This window comes from Pithys albifrons, chromosome 8, assembly GCF_047495875.1.
Source record: "Pithys albifrons albifrons isolate INPA30051 chromosome 8, PitAlb_v1, whole genome shotgun sequence".
Taxonomy (NCBI): Eukaryota; Metazoa; Chordata; class Aves; order Passeriformes; family Thamnophilidae; genus Pithys; species Pithys albifrons.
In genome coordinates this window covers 28,404,692-28,421,467 of record NC_092465.1, presented here as the reverse complement: position 1 = coordinate 28,421,467, position 16,776 = coordinate 28,404,692, and the positions used below count along the sequence as shown (strand labels likewise).

The following is a 16,776-nucleotide window of genomic DNA, read 5'->3' as shown; positions in this document are numbered from 1 at the left end:
TAAGGAAGATTTAAATTCTATGGAACTGTCCTCATAGATATGTTATTTATACTGGGGACAACAGGCACAGCTAGTGAGTGATCCCTTCTCACTCCAAATGATGATGGTGTCTCCTTTGTAAGTATAACTCATGTCTTGATTGACTGAAAAGTAATTTTCACATTTATTATAATAAAATCATATTCTTTATTCTTCTTTATGTTCTGAAGACACTATTCAGCCAACGCATGTCTGCTTCCCATTTGCTCCTTGCATGGTGCAGCAGTGACTACAGTAGAAGGTGTTGGAAGTACAAAAACCAGGATTCATCCAGTTCAGGTGAGAGTACAGTATCACTGTGTAAGAGGGTTACTGGTTTCCTTTCTGTATGTGCAGGCTTTAGTGGCACTGCTTTTAGGACATGGGAATTTCATATGACGGTTATTTTCCCTGCTACATGGTAATAGAGGATGGGTGATTGATCAAGGCTGATGACATACGGCTCCTGATGGACCTTGCTTTAATGCTGATAGTCTGATTAAGTAGTTGGTATGTAAGGATTGTTCGAATGGATCAGGCTTGTGCTCTGTTTGGACTAATGGCACATCTTCAGTGACACCCCTTTAGCCGATGTTTCAGTGTAAATGCAAAAAAGACAGAAGTCCACTGAAGATTAGTTAACTTCCTTAGTAAAATGTGCCTGGGCATCACACCCAAAATAATTACTCTTATTTGATATTGTTTAAAGTGTTTTAATTAAAAAGTCTGATTTGCTATGAAGACAACATTTAGTGTGACATCTCCCATTTAAGAGAGGATTTGTTAGAATGCAGATGAATGCTGAACAGAGTGCTGTTTGTGGTATTTCATTTCAGGAAAGACTTGCCAAGTGCCATGGCTCCCAGTGTGGTTTCTGCACTCCTGGAATGGTGATGTCCATATACACTTTGCTAAGAAACCACCCAGAACCAACTTCAGAGCAGATGATTGCAGCTCTGGCTGGTAAATATTGCCACTTTTTAGTGTGCAGGTTTGTCCCTGGAACATTTTCTTCAGATGCTCTGTGTATGTGAGTGCCAATCTGTATGAGCACACACACATGCATGGATAGATGTACTCTGTACAAATTGTGCTTCCCAGCAGAGTTGCTACTGGATGCAGTCCTTGTATTCCCTGCTATTCTTTTCTCCTGAAAAAGGAAGCATGGAGCAGTGGATTGTTTCAGAGACAGGTGTTCAAAACATCCCCATATGTGTCTTTTGAAGTGCTTCAGATGTGCCAAAATGATGTCATGTTGGTGTAAGGAGATGCATCTGAATGTCTCTGAGGTGCCTTTATGTCTGGAGTTGAGAACGTCATAAGGCTCACACAGGAGCCCTTTTGCAGTAGGAATAAACCAGACAAATGAGGCAGAGAGATGCTCATGCTTTCCCTTACTGAAGATACTGTCCATTCATTGCAGATAAAATAGCCTTCTGTCAACTGTTGTGCTCTAGAGTCACAGTGGAGCCAAAGGTATTTCCTGTTACTCTATGATGAACTTAGATAGACATGTAATGCTACCTTCCTTCACCGCTAGAAAAAAAGTTAGGGAGAAGGAGAAAAATACTTTGAGTGGGTGGACAATATTGTACAATATTTTACTCTCCCCTGAGCTGTACTCAGAATTCACTCTAGTGCAGATCTCAAGTATTTCATGCTTCCCTTGAAACAAGAGCATTTAAAGTCAGGAGCTGCAGGGCCCTAAGTCTTGTGATAGTGTTCTTTCTGTCTTTCTGAGACCTTACACTTGCTGAGCTTCAAACCACAAGACATGGCATTATAAAGCCGCATGCTCTGGGGCAAAGCTTTTTCTGACTGATTTTCTTTCTTCAGGGAACTTGTGCCGCTGTACTGGATACAGGCCAATCCTTGATGCCTGCAAAACCTTCTGTAAGGTAAGAAGAAGCAGTGATGACAGGATTACTAGATTGGGCCCATTAATGTATGTGTGCATACAAGCCATTAGGATTTTCCTTAAGATCATTGCTTTCCTCTATTCAGAGATGTAGGTCTCAGTAAGTGGTCTAACCCATTACAAAAATTAACACAAATTAACATGGATTATGAAGAGTAATCTGAAGTAATCCATGCGGTTTACTGTGGGTTAATACTGGCATGAACAAAAGCAGAATTTGCATCCATATTCTTAGTAATTTATCATATAATGCAGCATGTCAGAAACCTACAGAGAAAGAAATGGGAGTGAACATTTTGTAAAAGAAATAATACAGGCCATCTATATGTGCTCTCACAAAGTCAGCTGAATTTCACATAGTATGAATTATTTTGTATTAAGGACTTCAACCACCGATGACTTAAAATTATTTTTAATATCACTTCTTTAACACATAATCCTTGTAGTTTGTCTTGTTATTAAACTTCACCTAGAACTTTATTGAAATATAAAGAGTCACTGTTACCAGCTTTAACTCATTGCCATTCTGGGCAGTATTTCACTGCTGGGATATTCCTATTTTAGGAATCCATTTGTTGTCAAGGGAAAACAAATGGGAAGTGTTGCTTGGATCAGGAAAATGATTTGTTTGACAAGGAAGACAAGGTAAGGTTTCAAGTATTTTACCTATGCCATTTCAACAAATAACTTAGAGAAAGAATATTGCATAGTTTTTTTTCTTGTAATTAAAGTAAATGTAGTATACTCTGGCATTTTTGTCTTCCACCTTACATAGTATTATTTGATAAATAAGATAATTTATTGTTCCTCACAAAAAAATTGGAGATAGCTTGAAAAATGGAGGATTCTGTGTGTATTTTTATAAGGAGGCAAAGACATGTCAGACAGTTGGTATAAGGCAGTTTGGATCTTCAGAGCTGAGATTTGAGCAGCTCTTTGGGTTCAGAAATATTAATAGTCTGAGCTCTACTCATGCAGTGAGAATTCTATTGTGCAAGAAACCAGGGCATATGTGAAATTTTCTGAAGTCAACTATCAGTGATGATCTGAGGGTAAGCATAGATCTCTTAGGAATCTAACTACTGACTGGAGTCTGAAGAACTGATACACTCTTAAAAATTGCGATTTTATGTAAAATTTCTTATCTATACAAATATTTCACTTTTTTCTTAATTTTCTTTCAATAATATCTGACATACTTCTTTTGTTTTGAGTCCTTTAGGTTGTCATGAAAGTAGTTACTTGCAGTAGGGCTACAGGTAGCCTGTACTTACTGCTTCAGTTGTTTGCCTCTGTGCTGTCATTTGTGTTAGCAGTAAATTTTTTTTAAAAAACCCGTTATGAGCATGTCCTTCACCTCAGCAGCTCCAAATGATGCATGGTAATTTAACAACAAATCCAAAAGACAATGGAATTACTACTTTTCTGGTGACTTCAGTGGGAGCCTCATGGTTTGGCTTTGGTTTTGCTTATTTTTGTTGAATGAATTTAATGATGAGAGAAAATTCTTGGTCTTTGCTTATCTCTTTCTTTGTAAGGTTTCCACCAGCCTGTTTTCAACAGATGAATTCCAGCCCTTAGATCCCACCCAGGAGCTTATATTTCCTCCAGAACTAATGGTAACTTTTGCTGCTTGTAGACTACTCTTTAGCTCCATCCAGAATTAATACTTAAGTCCTGCTTAGTTGAAATTCATTAGAAGAAATGTCAAAACATTTTAATGTTAATCCAGTATTATACTCCTTTTTTTTCCAGTAAGCTTATTGAATATTCACATACCAAAAAACCCATATTGTGAAAATGAAATTGCTGAGTTAGATGTTAGGTGAGAAGACAAAGAAGTAAACTAAAATGGGTTTTCAGTGCAGCATGTGAAGATACAAATGCTTTGCAGCAAACTGAATGGCAAACACTTTTTAACATTGACAAAACAATGCACTTTTCCCATTTTGTGGCTTAATAGTTTTGTTAGTCTTTCTGTGAAAATGTCAGTCTCAGAAAGGCAGCCAGATCAGGGAGTGTTTAGCCCTAATGATTAAGGTATGACAAAGATATAAACATCTGAAATGGAAACTGTTAGGAATCCCCTTTATTATTGACAGCAGTATTTGCCTAGAAAAACTGAAAGCTCTTTGCTTTACATTATTGTCAATCTAGAGATTCAAAGACAACTCTCTGTAACTCTCTGGCTGCTTATGGAGAAGGGTTGGTAACTGTAGGACAGGAGGTCTGGACTATGTGTTTGTACCAGTATTCATTCTCAAACTGTTTCCAAATGGTCAGTGAACAGCACTAGAACAGCCAGAGATGTAAATACATTTGTAATCTAGAAAGGGATGCTGCTGCCAGTGTCACTGGTGACCTCTAAAGGGGCAAACACCTGCTTAAGCATTTTTTAATCACTTTTCTAACAGTTTTAGTGATTGCAGAATCTACTCCTACATCTTCTGCTTGGGGATCATTTATTATCACTCTTGTTTATTAGCCCTTTGTAATTACTTGAAGACATTTCACCCACACAGTCTAGAATTTCACCACTGTGCAAAGAGTAAACATAACATTTCTGTCCCATTTTTGTCCAATTCTAAACGCTTTGGTAGAACTGCCATTATTTAAGAACATTTTTGACTTTCGGTCTGTCTTAGGCCTCACACCTGTCTGTATGCCTAATTAAATCTGCCAAATTTCCCCATCAGAGAATGGCTGAAAATCAACCAAAAAGAACTCTATTTTTTCATGGGGAGCGAGTGACATGGATTTCTCCTGTAAGCTTGGATGAATTACTGGATCTGAAGGCTGCCCACCCCAAAGCACCTCTTGTTGTTGGGAACACCAGTGTGGGTATGTAATGTATACAATTAGAATGGCTTCTGTTGCTGTAGCTCCAGTCTGCATGGGAGGAGTGGGGCTGCATTTGTCATTCTTTTTGTATCTTCACCCTTAAGCTTACATTCCACTATGATGGAGTTGTCATTATGGAAAATGTCTCTTGTCTAAGTCTGTTCCTGTCTTGTAGGGCCTGAGATGAAATTCAGAGGTGTGTTCCATCCAGTTCTTATTGCTCCTGCAAGGGTTCCAGATCTGAATGTGGTGAAATGCACAGATGATGGTCAGTAGACTTGGCTTTATTCAGACATAGGAAATTCCTGCTCCATTCCATAGTGGTGAAGGTGTGAAGTGCTGTGCAACTCCTTCCTGAGCAAGGTTGGCTCTGTCACTACCACCCCAGTGCATGATAATCTGGTCTCCATGATGGAGTGCGGTGCTGACCAGCAATATTGCCCTGGGCCTCAGTGCAAGGGGGACTGTTCTGGTCATGCTGGTTCTGGTGCTGTCGTGCAGTATGTGCCTTGTGTCCTCTGTACCACACTCTGCTGAATGGCAGAGAGAGACTCACACAGAGCCACAGAGAGAGACAGCACATGACATCTCTGTTTACCTTAGAAAAGAGGCTGTGATTAAACTGACGTAGCTAATATGTATTAACTAATCTAGCTCTCAATCATAACAGTGGTGATTATTGCAGATTAAAAGTTGTGTAACTCGATTTATATGTTTAAGATTAGCATGGAAGTTTTCTTAGCTGAAGTTAGACTAGGTTTTAGTGTTTAAATAAATTGTAGTGAAATTAGAAATGACAACTAGAAATAGGTTTCAACTCACCATAATTATTTAAATGTAAATTACATTGTACAGGTTTACTGCCAAAGTTTTAAGGAAAGTCATATTCTGTATCAAATGAAATGACTTGCAATATGCCTGAAGCCACTTTTTTATGGGGTGAACTGTATTTGACAGTTCAGTGTTTGCATTTAGAATATCTATTTATTTCAGATCAGTCACCCAATTCTATTCAAAGACTAGTTTGTTCTTAGCTGGAAAGTGACTGGGAGAATGTTTACTGCTTTTTTTAAAGTCTATAAATAAAACCTGGGTGTGAGAAGGTTAGACTTACTAGTTCTGAAACAAGAGATATGCAGTTTAGTTTGCCAACCAGAAATAGCATTTCCTCTCCTTAACCAGATTTAAATGCAAAACATGTCTTGATTAAATTTTTGGTTAAATACAAAAAATTTAATAATGCCTTGCTTGATTTAAAGTCATTTAAGTTACATATATTTTGATTTATATTTTGATTGAATTCCAGTGTTCATTCAAAACATTCAGATATTACAGAAATAATTACTTTGAACAGAAAGGAACTGTTTGCCTTAATTTAAAAAATATTCTTACAAAACTTACAACTCCTCAAGTAAATGCATACAAATTGTCTTTCCAGTTGGAAAAACAATGCTATCTTCATTGTTAGGGCTGTTTGGGTTTTTTGTTGCCAGTGCTACCTATCCATACCTTAGGAGAATAGCTAGAATGTACATAGACAGAATAAGATCAAATTATGATGAAAAATGTGTTTAAAAATAGGAAGAGTCTCTTGAAAGTATTTTGAAGCCAACAGAGGTGGGCTATTAGCTCGGTTTTATCATTTCTAGAGAGTTTACCATCAGTGTCCTGAAGCGAAAAGTCACAATCCCTTAGTACAAGAAGACCCCTCTCCTTATACCTGCCTGTATTCCACATGAGCAGTCCTAGCCCCACAGTCTGAACCATTTAAAACCCAGGTGTTAAAGCTGTGCACATCTTATGCTTTCATAATTTTTGATTACAGGACTAACTCTGGGAGCTGCCTGCAGCCTCTCTCTAGTGAAAGACATCTTGACAAAGGCAGTCTCAGAGTTCCCTGAAGAGAAGATAAAGGTTTTCTGTGCTGTCTTGAAGCAATTAAGAACTCTGGGTGGAGAACAGATAAGAAATGTTGCTGTATGTTGTGCATTCATTGTAATAATTTGAAAAAATTGTAGCAAATAGGAAATTGGTCCTGACCACATGTAAAACAACCATTTTTAATTTTGATTTTGCCACAAATTTTCTGTCAATAACTCTTTCTTGAACCTTCTCTATGTATAAATTTACGTCTAGTATGCACACGTATTGTCACTTAACATAAAAATATGAAGGTGACAGAGAAAGGTAACATAAATCTCTTTTTTTTTTCCAAGTCGTTTGGTGGACACATCATAAGCAGAAAATCAACTTCAGACTTGAATCCTATTCTGGCAGCCACCAACTGCATGCTCAGTCTGGCTTCAAGAGGTAGGAGGAGATAACTTGTCTCTGTAGTCATGGCAGAGGTATAGGATCACATTGTGTGGGGTGAGGGGAAATGGGAACCAGGGAGAGCACACTGAGGAACCCTTTTCCAACTCTTACACAAGATCATATCTGCAGGAGGAGCAATTTGCAAACAAAGAACATGTCAAATATTCCCAAGTCAAGGGTAAGCTTTCAGACCAACCAGATAACAGGTACTTCTGTGGGCAGTGAATTACTATAAGCACTCATAAAACCTTACAGTTTGAGTAGCTGTGTACCATCTCCCCACCTTCCTGTTAGCTTTTTTCTCTGTAATTGATGCTTTGCTGTGGTTTAAAATCCTCTGACCCTGCAAAGAACTCTGGCTTTTCATTCCTCACAAGTACTTACTTCTGATACAGAAACCCTGATCCAGCACCTTTTTCCATGCCCTTTCCCTCAGTTCCCTTCCATCACTGTGTATGTATTACCTTCTACCTGCTTCTTTTCTCATACACTGCCTTTGGAAGGTTGATAAAATACTCCACTCAACACCCTGTGTTCTTTAAGGATTGTTTCTAAGACAGGATTTCTTGGAACAGATACACAAAAACTTTCACTGTTTGATTTCCATTACTTCTTACTGCATGGTTTGTCACTGAGAATAAAAATACCTGTCAGAATCTTTTTCTGACAAGTGAAAGTACAAACATTTGCATCCTCTTACTCAGCAATTCTAATGATGTGCATATTTATTGGAGTGATGAATAGGATCACTGATTGAGATCTCTTTCTAACCTGGCAGTACTTGGCTGCTGGGAGAGGGGTTTTAGGCATTTTCACAGGTTTTAGACATTGTTTTCTACCAGGTGGTAGTGAAACATTGGAAAAGTGGATCACTCAAAAAAGGAGATGGCAAAAGCACTGTTAGTTGTTAGTATTTGTCTTAAATCACAGTGTAAGAGAAAATGGACCTTCCTAGATCCTGGCAGGTGCACAGGTGGGATTGGACAATAATCTGTATGTATGTAAACCAAATGTATTCTGGATGTAATTGCAAAGACAAAAATCCAGTGCTGCTATTCTTAACAGTGTTCTTTTTCACATTCACACTTCAGCAAAATAAAATTCCTTTAGCAAAGCTTTGTGGTCACATTAGTTATACTTGAGAAATGCAGTTCTAATGCTAAATGATATTGTAGGATGAACAGGTTATGGTGTCATCATCAAGCATAACATGAGGAACATGAAGAAAATAATGCTGTAAAGCAGCCAGTCATGAAGTGTCATGTCCATTGAGTGAGGGAAGTATTCCAGTATGTGAACCTTTTAAAAAAGGCACAGAAGATTATCTGGTTATAGAAGTCTTGGGACAGGTATGGGGTGTTGCATGACAAATAGTGTCTAGTAATAAGAAATCCTTCATTTAAAATTGCATTGGACCCCTTTAGGTAGCATGTGGAAAGTACAGAAGACACATAAGAACAATAAAAAATACACTTCATGCGTCAAACATACAGGGTTAAGTTCCACACTTGAGTCATTGTGCACTTTTTTAGGAATCTGATGTTATAATGTTATAGAAGATGAATTGAAATTTATAAAACATATCACTGATAATTTTTATTGTAAACTCTGTAGTGATTATTTACTAAGGAAGGCAGCAGGTGTTTCTTGCAAAGTATGATTGATGTATGTTAATTGCACAATTGCATAGAAATTTCTAGATTTGTGATTTTTTTTTTAGGAAGAACACGACAGATTCCTGTGAGTGATATTTTTGCAGATGGAGTTGGTAACAATACCATTACACCAGAAGAGATCTTAGTCTCTGTCCATATTCCCCATTCGATAAAGGTAAGTAGTTTGGTTTTGCTTTGTGCAGTTAAAGACCATGAAATAAAGAGCAGCAGGGAGCATAATCCTCTCTTGAAACTAGCACTGCTACTGTTTGCTTTCTAAATTTCTTACATTTATTCCTTTCAGTGCCATAGTATCTCCCAGTTTCAGCCAAAAAACACACATCAGCAGATAGTCAGTGATGATTTATAAAGAGTAATATTCAGACAAAAGTTTGCCCTAAAATGATGAAGGCAATAGCAATTGTCTAGACTTTCTTATGGAAAGGGGGTCTTGAACAAGCTGCCATTTGTCCTCTCCGGAGCAGGCTGCTCACCTGTGGTATGGCTGGCATCAAGCAGGTAAAGCACTGTCATCTCTTAAGGATTTTTCTTTAAAATGGGGTAAGAATGGACATGTGTGTGGTGGTTCCATAAATGTTGCTGAACTGAATAATAGCCTTTCACTGATACTGTGTTTGCAAGAGTGGATATGGGCTCTTATAAGGGAATTATGGGTCATGTTTTCTGAGTACTGAAGTTTGGCAATACTTTAAAGGCTTTAAACTTTGGGTCTTGTTACAAATACAGCTCCACTCCACAAAGTCCCTGTCTTCCAGCTGTCTACCATGAAAAAATCTCGGTCATCTACACTGTGTAGGTGATGGAGGATTAAGGATGAGTTGCTAGAAAATCAAAGATGGTAAAGCTACTGAAAGGTCCTGAAAAGGAAGTGGATGGTCTTGAATGTTCAGGAAGTTGCATTTGTCATATTAATTTTAAATTCTCTTGCTTCACATTAGTGTAATAAAAAGTTCTACTTTCAAGTCCTCACATGTCTGCACTTCTCTCTGATCTTGCTCAGGGGGAGTATGTTTCTGCATTTCGACAAGCACCAAGACGGGAAAATGCTCTTCCAATAACCTGTGCTGGGATGAGAGTACTTTTTGAAGAAGGTACAGACATAATAAAGGATTTAAGCACTTTCTATGGAGGTGCTGTGTCAACAACAGTCTGTGCAAAACAAACCTGTTGGACACTTATTGGAAGGTAAAATTTCTCTGCCTTGTCTATGTTTTAGAATAAATGGACTCTGAAAGCTTGGCTGTACTTCCTTGGAACATGAAAGTACTGAGAGATTTCGTTGACTGGCTGATGCCTCCCATGTTCAAGCAAATGATCTGGTCAAGCCTTAGCAATGACTTTTCAGGATTGTTACACTGGAGTTTGAACATGAAGTGCATCTCCCATGTGAAGTATGCAGAGAGATAAGAGAGATGAGCTGTGAGACGGGGCGGGAGGAACACATCGGTCAGTTGTGCACCGGAACCCACGCATTGCTAAATGGTGCCGTGTCCCAGCATTTGATAAGCCCCTTGTGTCTGTGTTCTTGAGTCCTGTTTGGGTTTAAAAGATACAAAAATGAAAACTACAGATGTGCCCAAGAAAGTTAGAAGCACAAGTCAAGCCTTCACCTTTTCAATATCTCTTCATCTACAAGATCCAACAATGTCTGGAATTAGTCCCTGACTTTCCCTCCTAACTGGCAGCACTTTTCCAAATTTTAGAGGAAAAAATTGGAAATAATTCAAGCAGTCTAAAACCAATACCAAGTGGAGTCCCAATGGCCTGTTTTATCATTCAGTATGCAACTGTTTCACTAGCTCAAGTGCTCATTATTTTTTGATGCTTTACATGATTAAATTTAGTCTAATAGACTAATATTTTGGTATCTAGGGTTGTGTAACTGTGGAGAATTAACAGCGATGAGATGCTTCAGTAAGACCTTTTCAGGAAATGTAACAACTAATCAGATCCTTTGAAAGTGTCTACAGTTTGCATCAATATTGTTATCTACTTTTCTTCAAATATAGGATAGTATCTGCAGAATGATGATAATCTTCATGACTGTTAAAGCAACTTTAGAGCTGTAATAGGGTTTGTTTAATTATTTATTTGTTTATTTTAAAAGTGCTGGCATAGCACTTAATTCCTTTGGCTTAAGGGAGATCAGTTCTGTGAACAACATTGATCTACACTGTTTTCAAAATCACAGGCATTATTAGAATCAATATCTTGGCTTCATTGTGAACACGATTATGCCTGTGGTCCATGGTACAAATATATGACTGCAATTTGTATTTTTTTTTCAGTCCTGATCTAATTGTGTTTATTATTCTTCTTGACAGACACTGGAATCAACAAATGTTGGATGAAGCTTGCAGATTCATTCTTAAAGACATTGCTCTTCCAAGCTCTGCTAGTGGTGAAAAAATAGACTATAAGAGAACTTTGACAGTCAGTTTCTTCTACAGATTTTTCCTGGAAGTGTCGCAGTCATTAAACAGAACGGTAAATTAGCTCTCCATGTCTGCTTTTGTGCCAGCAAATAAAAGGAGTTTTCTTTCTATCTGTTGGTGCTTGCAGCATTTACAGTGTGCTAAATATTGTCTTTGCGGTTCAAATCTACAGAATATCATAAGGATTTAACTCCAAAGAGATTGATGGAGAGATGCCCATTTAACATTTAGGCACTCAGATATCTTTACTTTGGACATGAGCCTTTAAAAGACATTTGAACAACGTTAATGCAACAATAGATCAGTATTGTGCTCCCAGGCTCAGAGAAAATATACAAGAGATCTTACTACATCTGTCTGTAGTTCAAAACAGAAATGGGTGGTATAGAAATAAAGGCTTTGGAAAGCCAGTGTAGGTGTTAAACCAACCCTCCTTCTCATGTGAATGACTGGGAGACAAGGACTCTAAAATTGCACTTCCCAGTACATTGTAGGTGTAATTTACTTTTTTTTGTCTTAAATCTGTTCTTATGAGGCAGAGTGCCCATTTTATGTTTTTCTTCTGTGTAACCTTGAGCTCTTTACTCTAAATTGCCATTATTAGGTAATTGACCATTACTAGGAGTGTCATCAGCAGTGGTTCTGTGCCAGTTTTGATCAGGCCCCAGAACAAAGCTCTTCTGTGTATCCCTGCTTCATGTTGCTTACTTTAAACAAGCATGTTTATTGAATTCAATGTATTTTAAAATACTATTTAGTGAAATCTAAAAAACTCCAACTTGTTTTAGAATTGTCATTTTAGAGCCTTTCTAGTCTGAGCCTTGAAAGAATTTCCTGTGTAAAGAATTTGGTGATTTTGGTTGTTAGCTTTTTTATTTGGAATGTTCAAAATGTGAGTTTTAGTAGTAATTAATTTCCTTTTCAGGATCCTTGCCACTATCCTGACATACCTATGGAACACAGGAGTGTCCTACAAGATTTCAAAACCAGAATGCCCCAGAGTATCCAAATATACCAGGCAAGTGATTTCATTCTAACATTATTTTGTGCTTTATAAAACTTGGTAAAAAATCACTGTTCAAGCATGACTCTTGGTGTGAAGCTCAGATACAGATTTTCCAAAGGATTGGAGACAACAGGCTTTTAGTGGCTGATTTTAACTGTATCTCATTTGGGAAATCCTTATTTGCAAAAATAGACTTATATGGGTATAGTCACTTCTTCTAAACAGTTCTCTAAAGATAAATAGGCTGAGCAAACTCCATGGTCAGAGTGCTTAACCTTGGTGTATTGCAGTGTGCAACCCAATCAGAACACAATGAGAAGAAAATAAAAAAGATTGAGCAGCCCAAGTATAGTATATATACATATATTACAGGGTCACTGTAGTATTGTTGTATTAAGATACAGTTTTCTTAAGATCTGAGGGGGCTCTTGGGTTGTACTGTACATTTGGGAGTTAAGATGGAGTGTGATGGCTGTTGGTCAAATTACCACGAGGAACCTAAATCAGCACTAGAGAGCAGCAAAGAACACATTTTTAGTTTGCTGAGCTCACCCTTATAACTAGATCACGGTGGAAACACCCACAAGAATTTTTAATATTTTGGTACCCTCAATTCACAAGTAAAAATCTCCAGGTTTTGAAAACCAAAAGAAAAATTCAAATGAAATCTAGGTAAACATTTATTTATTTATTTATATTCCTTAGAATAGCATTAAATGCTTTAAATTTATTCAAGTTGTTATCTTCAGCTTCCTTCAGAGTTATTATTAAAATAAAATAGACACTGCAGGCTATAAAGGGGGCCAGGCCAAAGGAACTAAATCTTTATGTCTCTTAACAATTTATTCCCCAGCTGTAATAGCAACAGAGATTGAAAAAATTTGTAATTCAGTCAATTGGCACTGAGCAACAAAATACAGAAACCCATAAAATCTGGGGTTTTCCACTTGAAAATTTCTATCTAGCTTTTGCAAGGTCCTTTCATTTGTCTGGACTCCTTGATTTGAACATTATTAAGCTTTTAAAAATCAGAGGGAAAAAAGAATGCAAATCCTGAGATTTAAATACCTGCTCAATCTGTTGTGGAAAAGTTGAGACACCCATTTGAGGAACTTCAGGCAGTCAAGGGAAAAAGTGTTTGGTTTTGGCCTTGGGCCAATTGCAGACAGTGTGCCAGAAAGTGCAGGAGGTAAAAATGTGTAGCCAGAACACTTGAGTGATGGAAACTTTAGAAGAAAAACATTTTAAGTTGTAAGCAATTAAATAATTCTAGATGTAGAAAAGGAGAAAATTAAGAGAAATACTGACTAAGAAATTGAAAAAGTGTTCTGGAAGTTATCAACAATTAGTTGATGTGGCTGAATTAACTGACACCACTGAATTAACTTTCAAAAAAAATTAGCATAGTAATATTAATAAGGGACTAAATTCACACACAGGTGCCAGGAAAAAAATCAGGAAGAAAATGTTTAAACATTTTCTCTTTGATTTACATTGATCAGTTGCAGTCTTTCAGTGAGGAAGACAAATCCTAGAAATCACTGCAAGTAGCTCAAAATGTATCACCAAACAGTGATAAAATTCAGAGCAGAATCCTATGAAAATAATTGAGAAAATAATTAAAACTTCATGACACCATTCAGTTAGAGAGGAAAGTGTTCAACTTTAAAAGTGCTGTGTTTATCACTTTGATGTAAATAATTAAGGACAAAAAAAATCCCCAGTACACAAACCTGTGCAGCTCTCTGGAAAGACTCCATAGGAGAAGAAATGGATGAAATTGAAGAAATCCCCAGGAGCAGCAGTCAGGTCCTGCTGCCACATCTGTTTTCAATGTTGAACCAGAAGGTGCTAATAAGAACAGTTGTTGGGTCATCTGATTTTCTGGATACTGTAAGAATAACATGACTATTCTTTCTTTAACTGTTTGGGTGTGGGGTGTGTGTTTTTTTCACTGTACAGGACACAGAGCCCAGTCAGCCTCCCCAGGATCCTGTAGGACGGCCCATCATGCACCAGTCTGGGATTAAACACGCCACTGGTGAGGCAGTTTACGTTGATGACCTTCCTTCTGTGCAAGGGGAGCTTTTCCTGGCTGTCGTCACTAGTTCCAGAGCTCATGCTAAGATTGTGTAAGTGTTCAAAGTGTATCTGAAGAAAGTGTTGCCATGAGTTGCTGTCTGAGATTCTCAGAGCAGACTAATGAGTTCTGAGTGTACAGAACGGCGGGCCTGGTACCCACACTGCCTGGCATCCTGGGAGTGATATTGTTGCACTAGAAGAAGGTTCTGTTTGGATTTAAGTGTCTCACCCTATTTTACTGTGCTATTAATGCTGAACTCTTTGTGACCTATGACCCAGAGGTAGCCCAGTTACCTCCACAAAGTGCTGAGCTATGGAGCACAAACAGACACCAAAATTCAGCTTTACCAACACACCCTTGAAACCTGAACTCACTTATGAGACAAGAAAATTGTTCCAAATGCAGGAAATAGCATTGCAACATTGCAGCAACAAGGTGGCAAAGCTCCTATGACCTTTAGAGTGAAACAGGGAAGAGGATTTCATTTTGTAAGAAAACTGTTTTCATTTATGTTTTTAGACTGTCAAAATACACCTATTCTAGCAATTTGTTCCACATTCAAGCACCAAGACATGTATTCAGGTGGTCTATTAAGGGTTAATTGTCATGACAGAGAGGACTAGGGCTGCTGGGTGCAGAGTCCTTGTCATATTTCCTGGCTTATCCTTAGGTTAGTGATAAAATACTGGGTTTGGATGTGCCCTTTCTGGTATCATCAAGGACATGACATCACCCCAATCTCTGAGTCAGTAGGATTTATTTAGTGTCCTTTGTCTTCTGATCTGAGTGGCCAGAGAAGATGCCTGTACTTTTGTTGAGACCTACTAAAGTAGCTGCTAACAAAACATGTCATTCTTGTACACCTTCTGCTGTTCTTTCTGACCCTTCTACATCCATACATTCCCATTCATTCTCCATTTATATATACTTTATACTGTATAGGCTGTGAGGTCTTAGAAAGCTGCAATAATAACATCATAATTGTGCAGTGATTTTTACTAAATCATTGCACTTCAGGCACTCCAGTAGGTCAATGACTTCCCTGTTGCATTGAAGTATCTCCTAGAAATGAAACAGGATCGTAGAATTTTAAATTTTAAATCTGCACTTCTTCACATGCCAGAGACAGAAAGAAAAGGTGTGTCTGAACCTATGAGCAGATCTTGGTAGTACAAGAAATACACCTCTCTGTTGTGTTCCCTTCATCCGTGCAACGCTTTGTAGAACTGAAGAATTACACTTCTCTCTTCCCATATCCCACTCAGGTCTATTGATCCATCAGAGGCACTCAGAGGACCAGGTGTGTTTGATGTTATAACAGCTCATGATGTACCTGCTGCAAACGAGTTTTACTATTCTGATGAACCGGAGATTCTATTTGCAAGAAACAAGGTATAACTACAATCCTTTTGTGACTGATCTTCATTGTAACTGTTTTTCTTCAGCATTTTATCCTCCTATTATCCATTTCCAAATACTGCATTTTCCTTGATTCTCCAGTGACACTGGAATTTTTAATAGTTTGTTGGCTTCATGGATGATCTAAAAATACAGAAGTCTTAAGTTGAAGAAAACTTCTACAAAGGAAATATGAATAGTGGTTACATGAAAGAAGAGTATCAGCAGCACATGTGGGAATTGTGTGAGCCCACTTGTCTGTCACATGGTGTGTATTTTACAGGTGATTTGTGTGGGGCAGATTGTCTGTGCTGTCGTTGCGGATTCAGATGTTCATGCCAAACAAGCAGCTGCAAAAGTGAAGATAGAGTATGAAATGCTGGAACCAGTTGTTTTAACAATTGAGGTACTAGTAATTTCTTTGCTCTCCTTTTTCAATTGTTTTATCTATTTACTTAATGAAAGCAGCAGTTCACAGTCTTCAGTTGCTTTTTAAATATGATTTTTCAAGGAAACAAGGTGAATAAGAACATCCAATTAGCCACTCTGAGTGTCTCCCTAGAAAAAATTTTCAACATTTTGTCTAATTTTGACCACTTGTGATAGAGAGAACAGTCTCAAAAGTATTAAGGTTCCACAAGTTTCACAATAATAAACGTCAAAATGCAAAACTCTTTTAGTGTTTCTAGTGAGGAAAAGGCAATGAATATGCTGGTCGTTTAACATTTTTTTGGGGAGCTACCAGCTGGTCAGTCAGCATTTGTATATTGGCTGAACAGTCAGTTCCTGATTATCTGTAGCATTTTTATCTGTTGCCTTGCAGGCTAAGCTGGAGACAGGAATTATTGGGGAAATGTGAAGGGAAATATGTTAGGGATGTAGAACATTTTAGAAATATAATGTGAGAGTCATAAGGAAAATGGGTTTATGCTGGATTAAAGAGACGAGTAGAAGCAAGAAAAAAGGCACATTTGCAGGGAGCCAGCATTAGTTCTGGTAGTCACTTCACAGTTTATTTCCATCACTTGTGTGTGGTATAACAGAACAGTCTTTCTGATAGAGAAAGTAGAAGTAGTCTCTGTTTC

The 16,776-nt window shown here is 37.8% G+C and overlaps 1 protein-coding gene across 1 annotated transcript in view; it reads left to right on the top strand.

Annotated features, from left to right (window-relative positions):
* AOX1 (aldehyde oxidase 1) overlaps positions 1–16,776 on the top strand; it is a 38,196-nt gene that overhangs the window by 3,640 nt on the left and 17,780 nt on the right. Inside the window, exons 4-19 of the mRNA XM_071562463.1 lie at positions 210–318; positions 855–981; positions 1,855–1,916; positions 2,501–2,581; positions 3,475–3,555; positions 4,633–4,777; positions 4,953–5,045; positions 6,603–6,754; positions 6,994–7,087; positions 8,814–8,923; positions 9,770–9,954; positions 11,094–11,256; positions 12,130–12,222; positions 14,173–14,342; positions 15,559–15,685; positions 15,975–16,097. Coding sequence (XP_071418564.1) covers positions 210–318; positions 855–981; positions 1,855–1,916; positions 2,501–2,581; positions 3,475–3,555; positions 4,633–4,777; positions 4,953–5,045; positions 6,603–6,754; positions 6,994–7,087; positions 8,814–8,923; positions 9,770–9,954; positions 11,094–11,256; positions 12,130–12,222; positions 14,173–14,342; positions 15,559–15,685; positions 15,975–16,097 — 1,915 coding nt within the window. The remainder of the gene's footprint in view (positions 1–209; positions 319–854; positions 982–1,854; positions 1,917–2,500; positions 2,582–3,474; positions 3,556–4,632; positions 4,778–4,952; positions 5,046–6,602; positions 6,755–6,993; positions 7,088–8,813; positions 8,924–9,769; positions 9,955–11,093; positions 11,257–12,129; positions 12,223–14,172; positions 14,343–15,558; positions 15,686–15,974; positions 16,098–16,776) is intronic.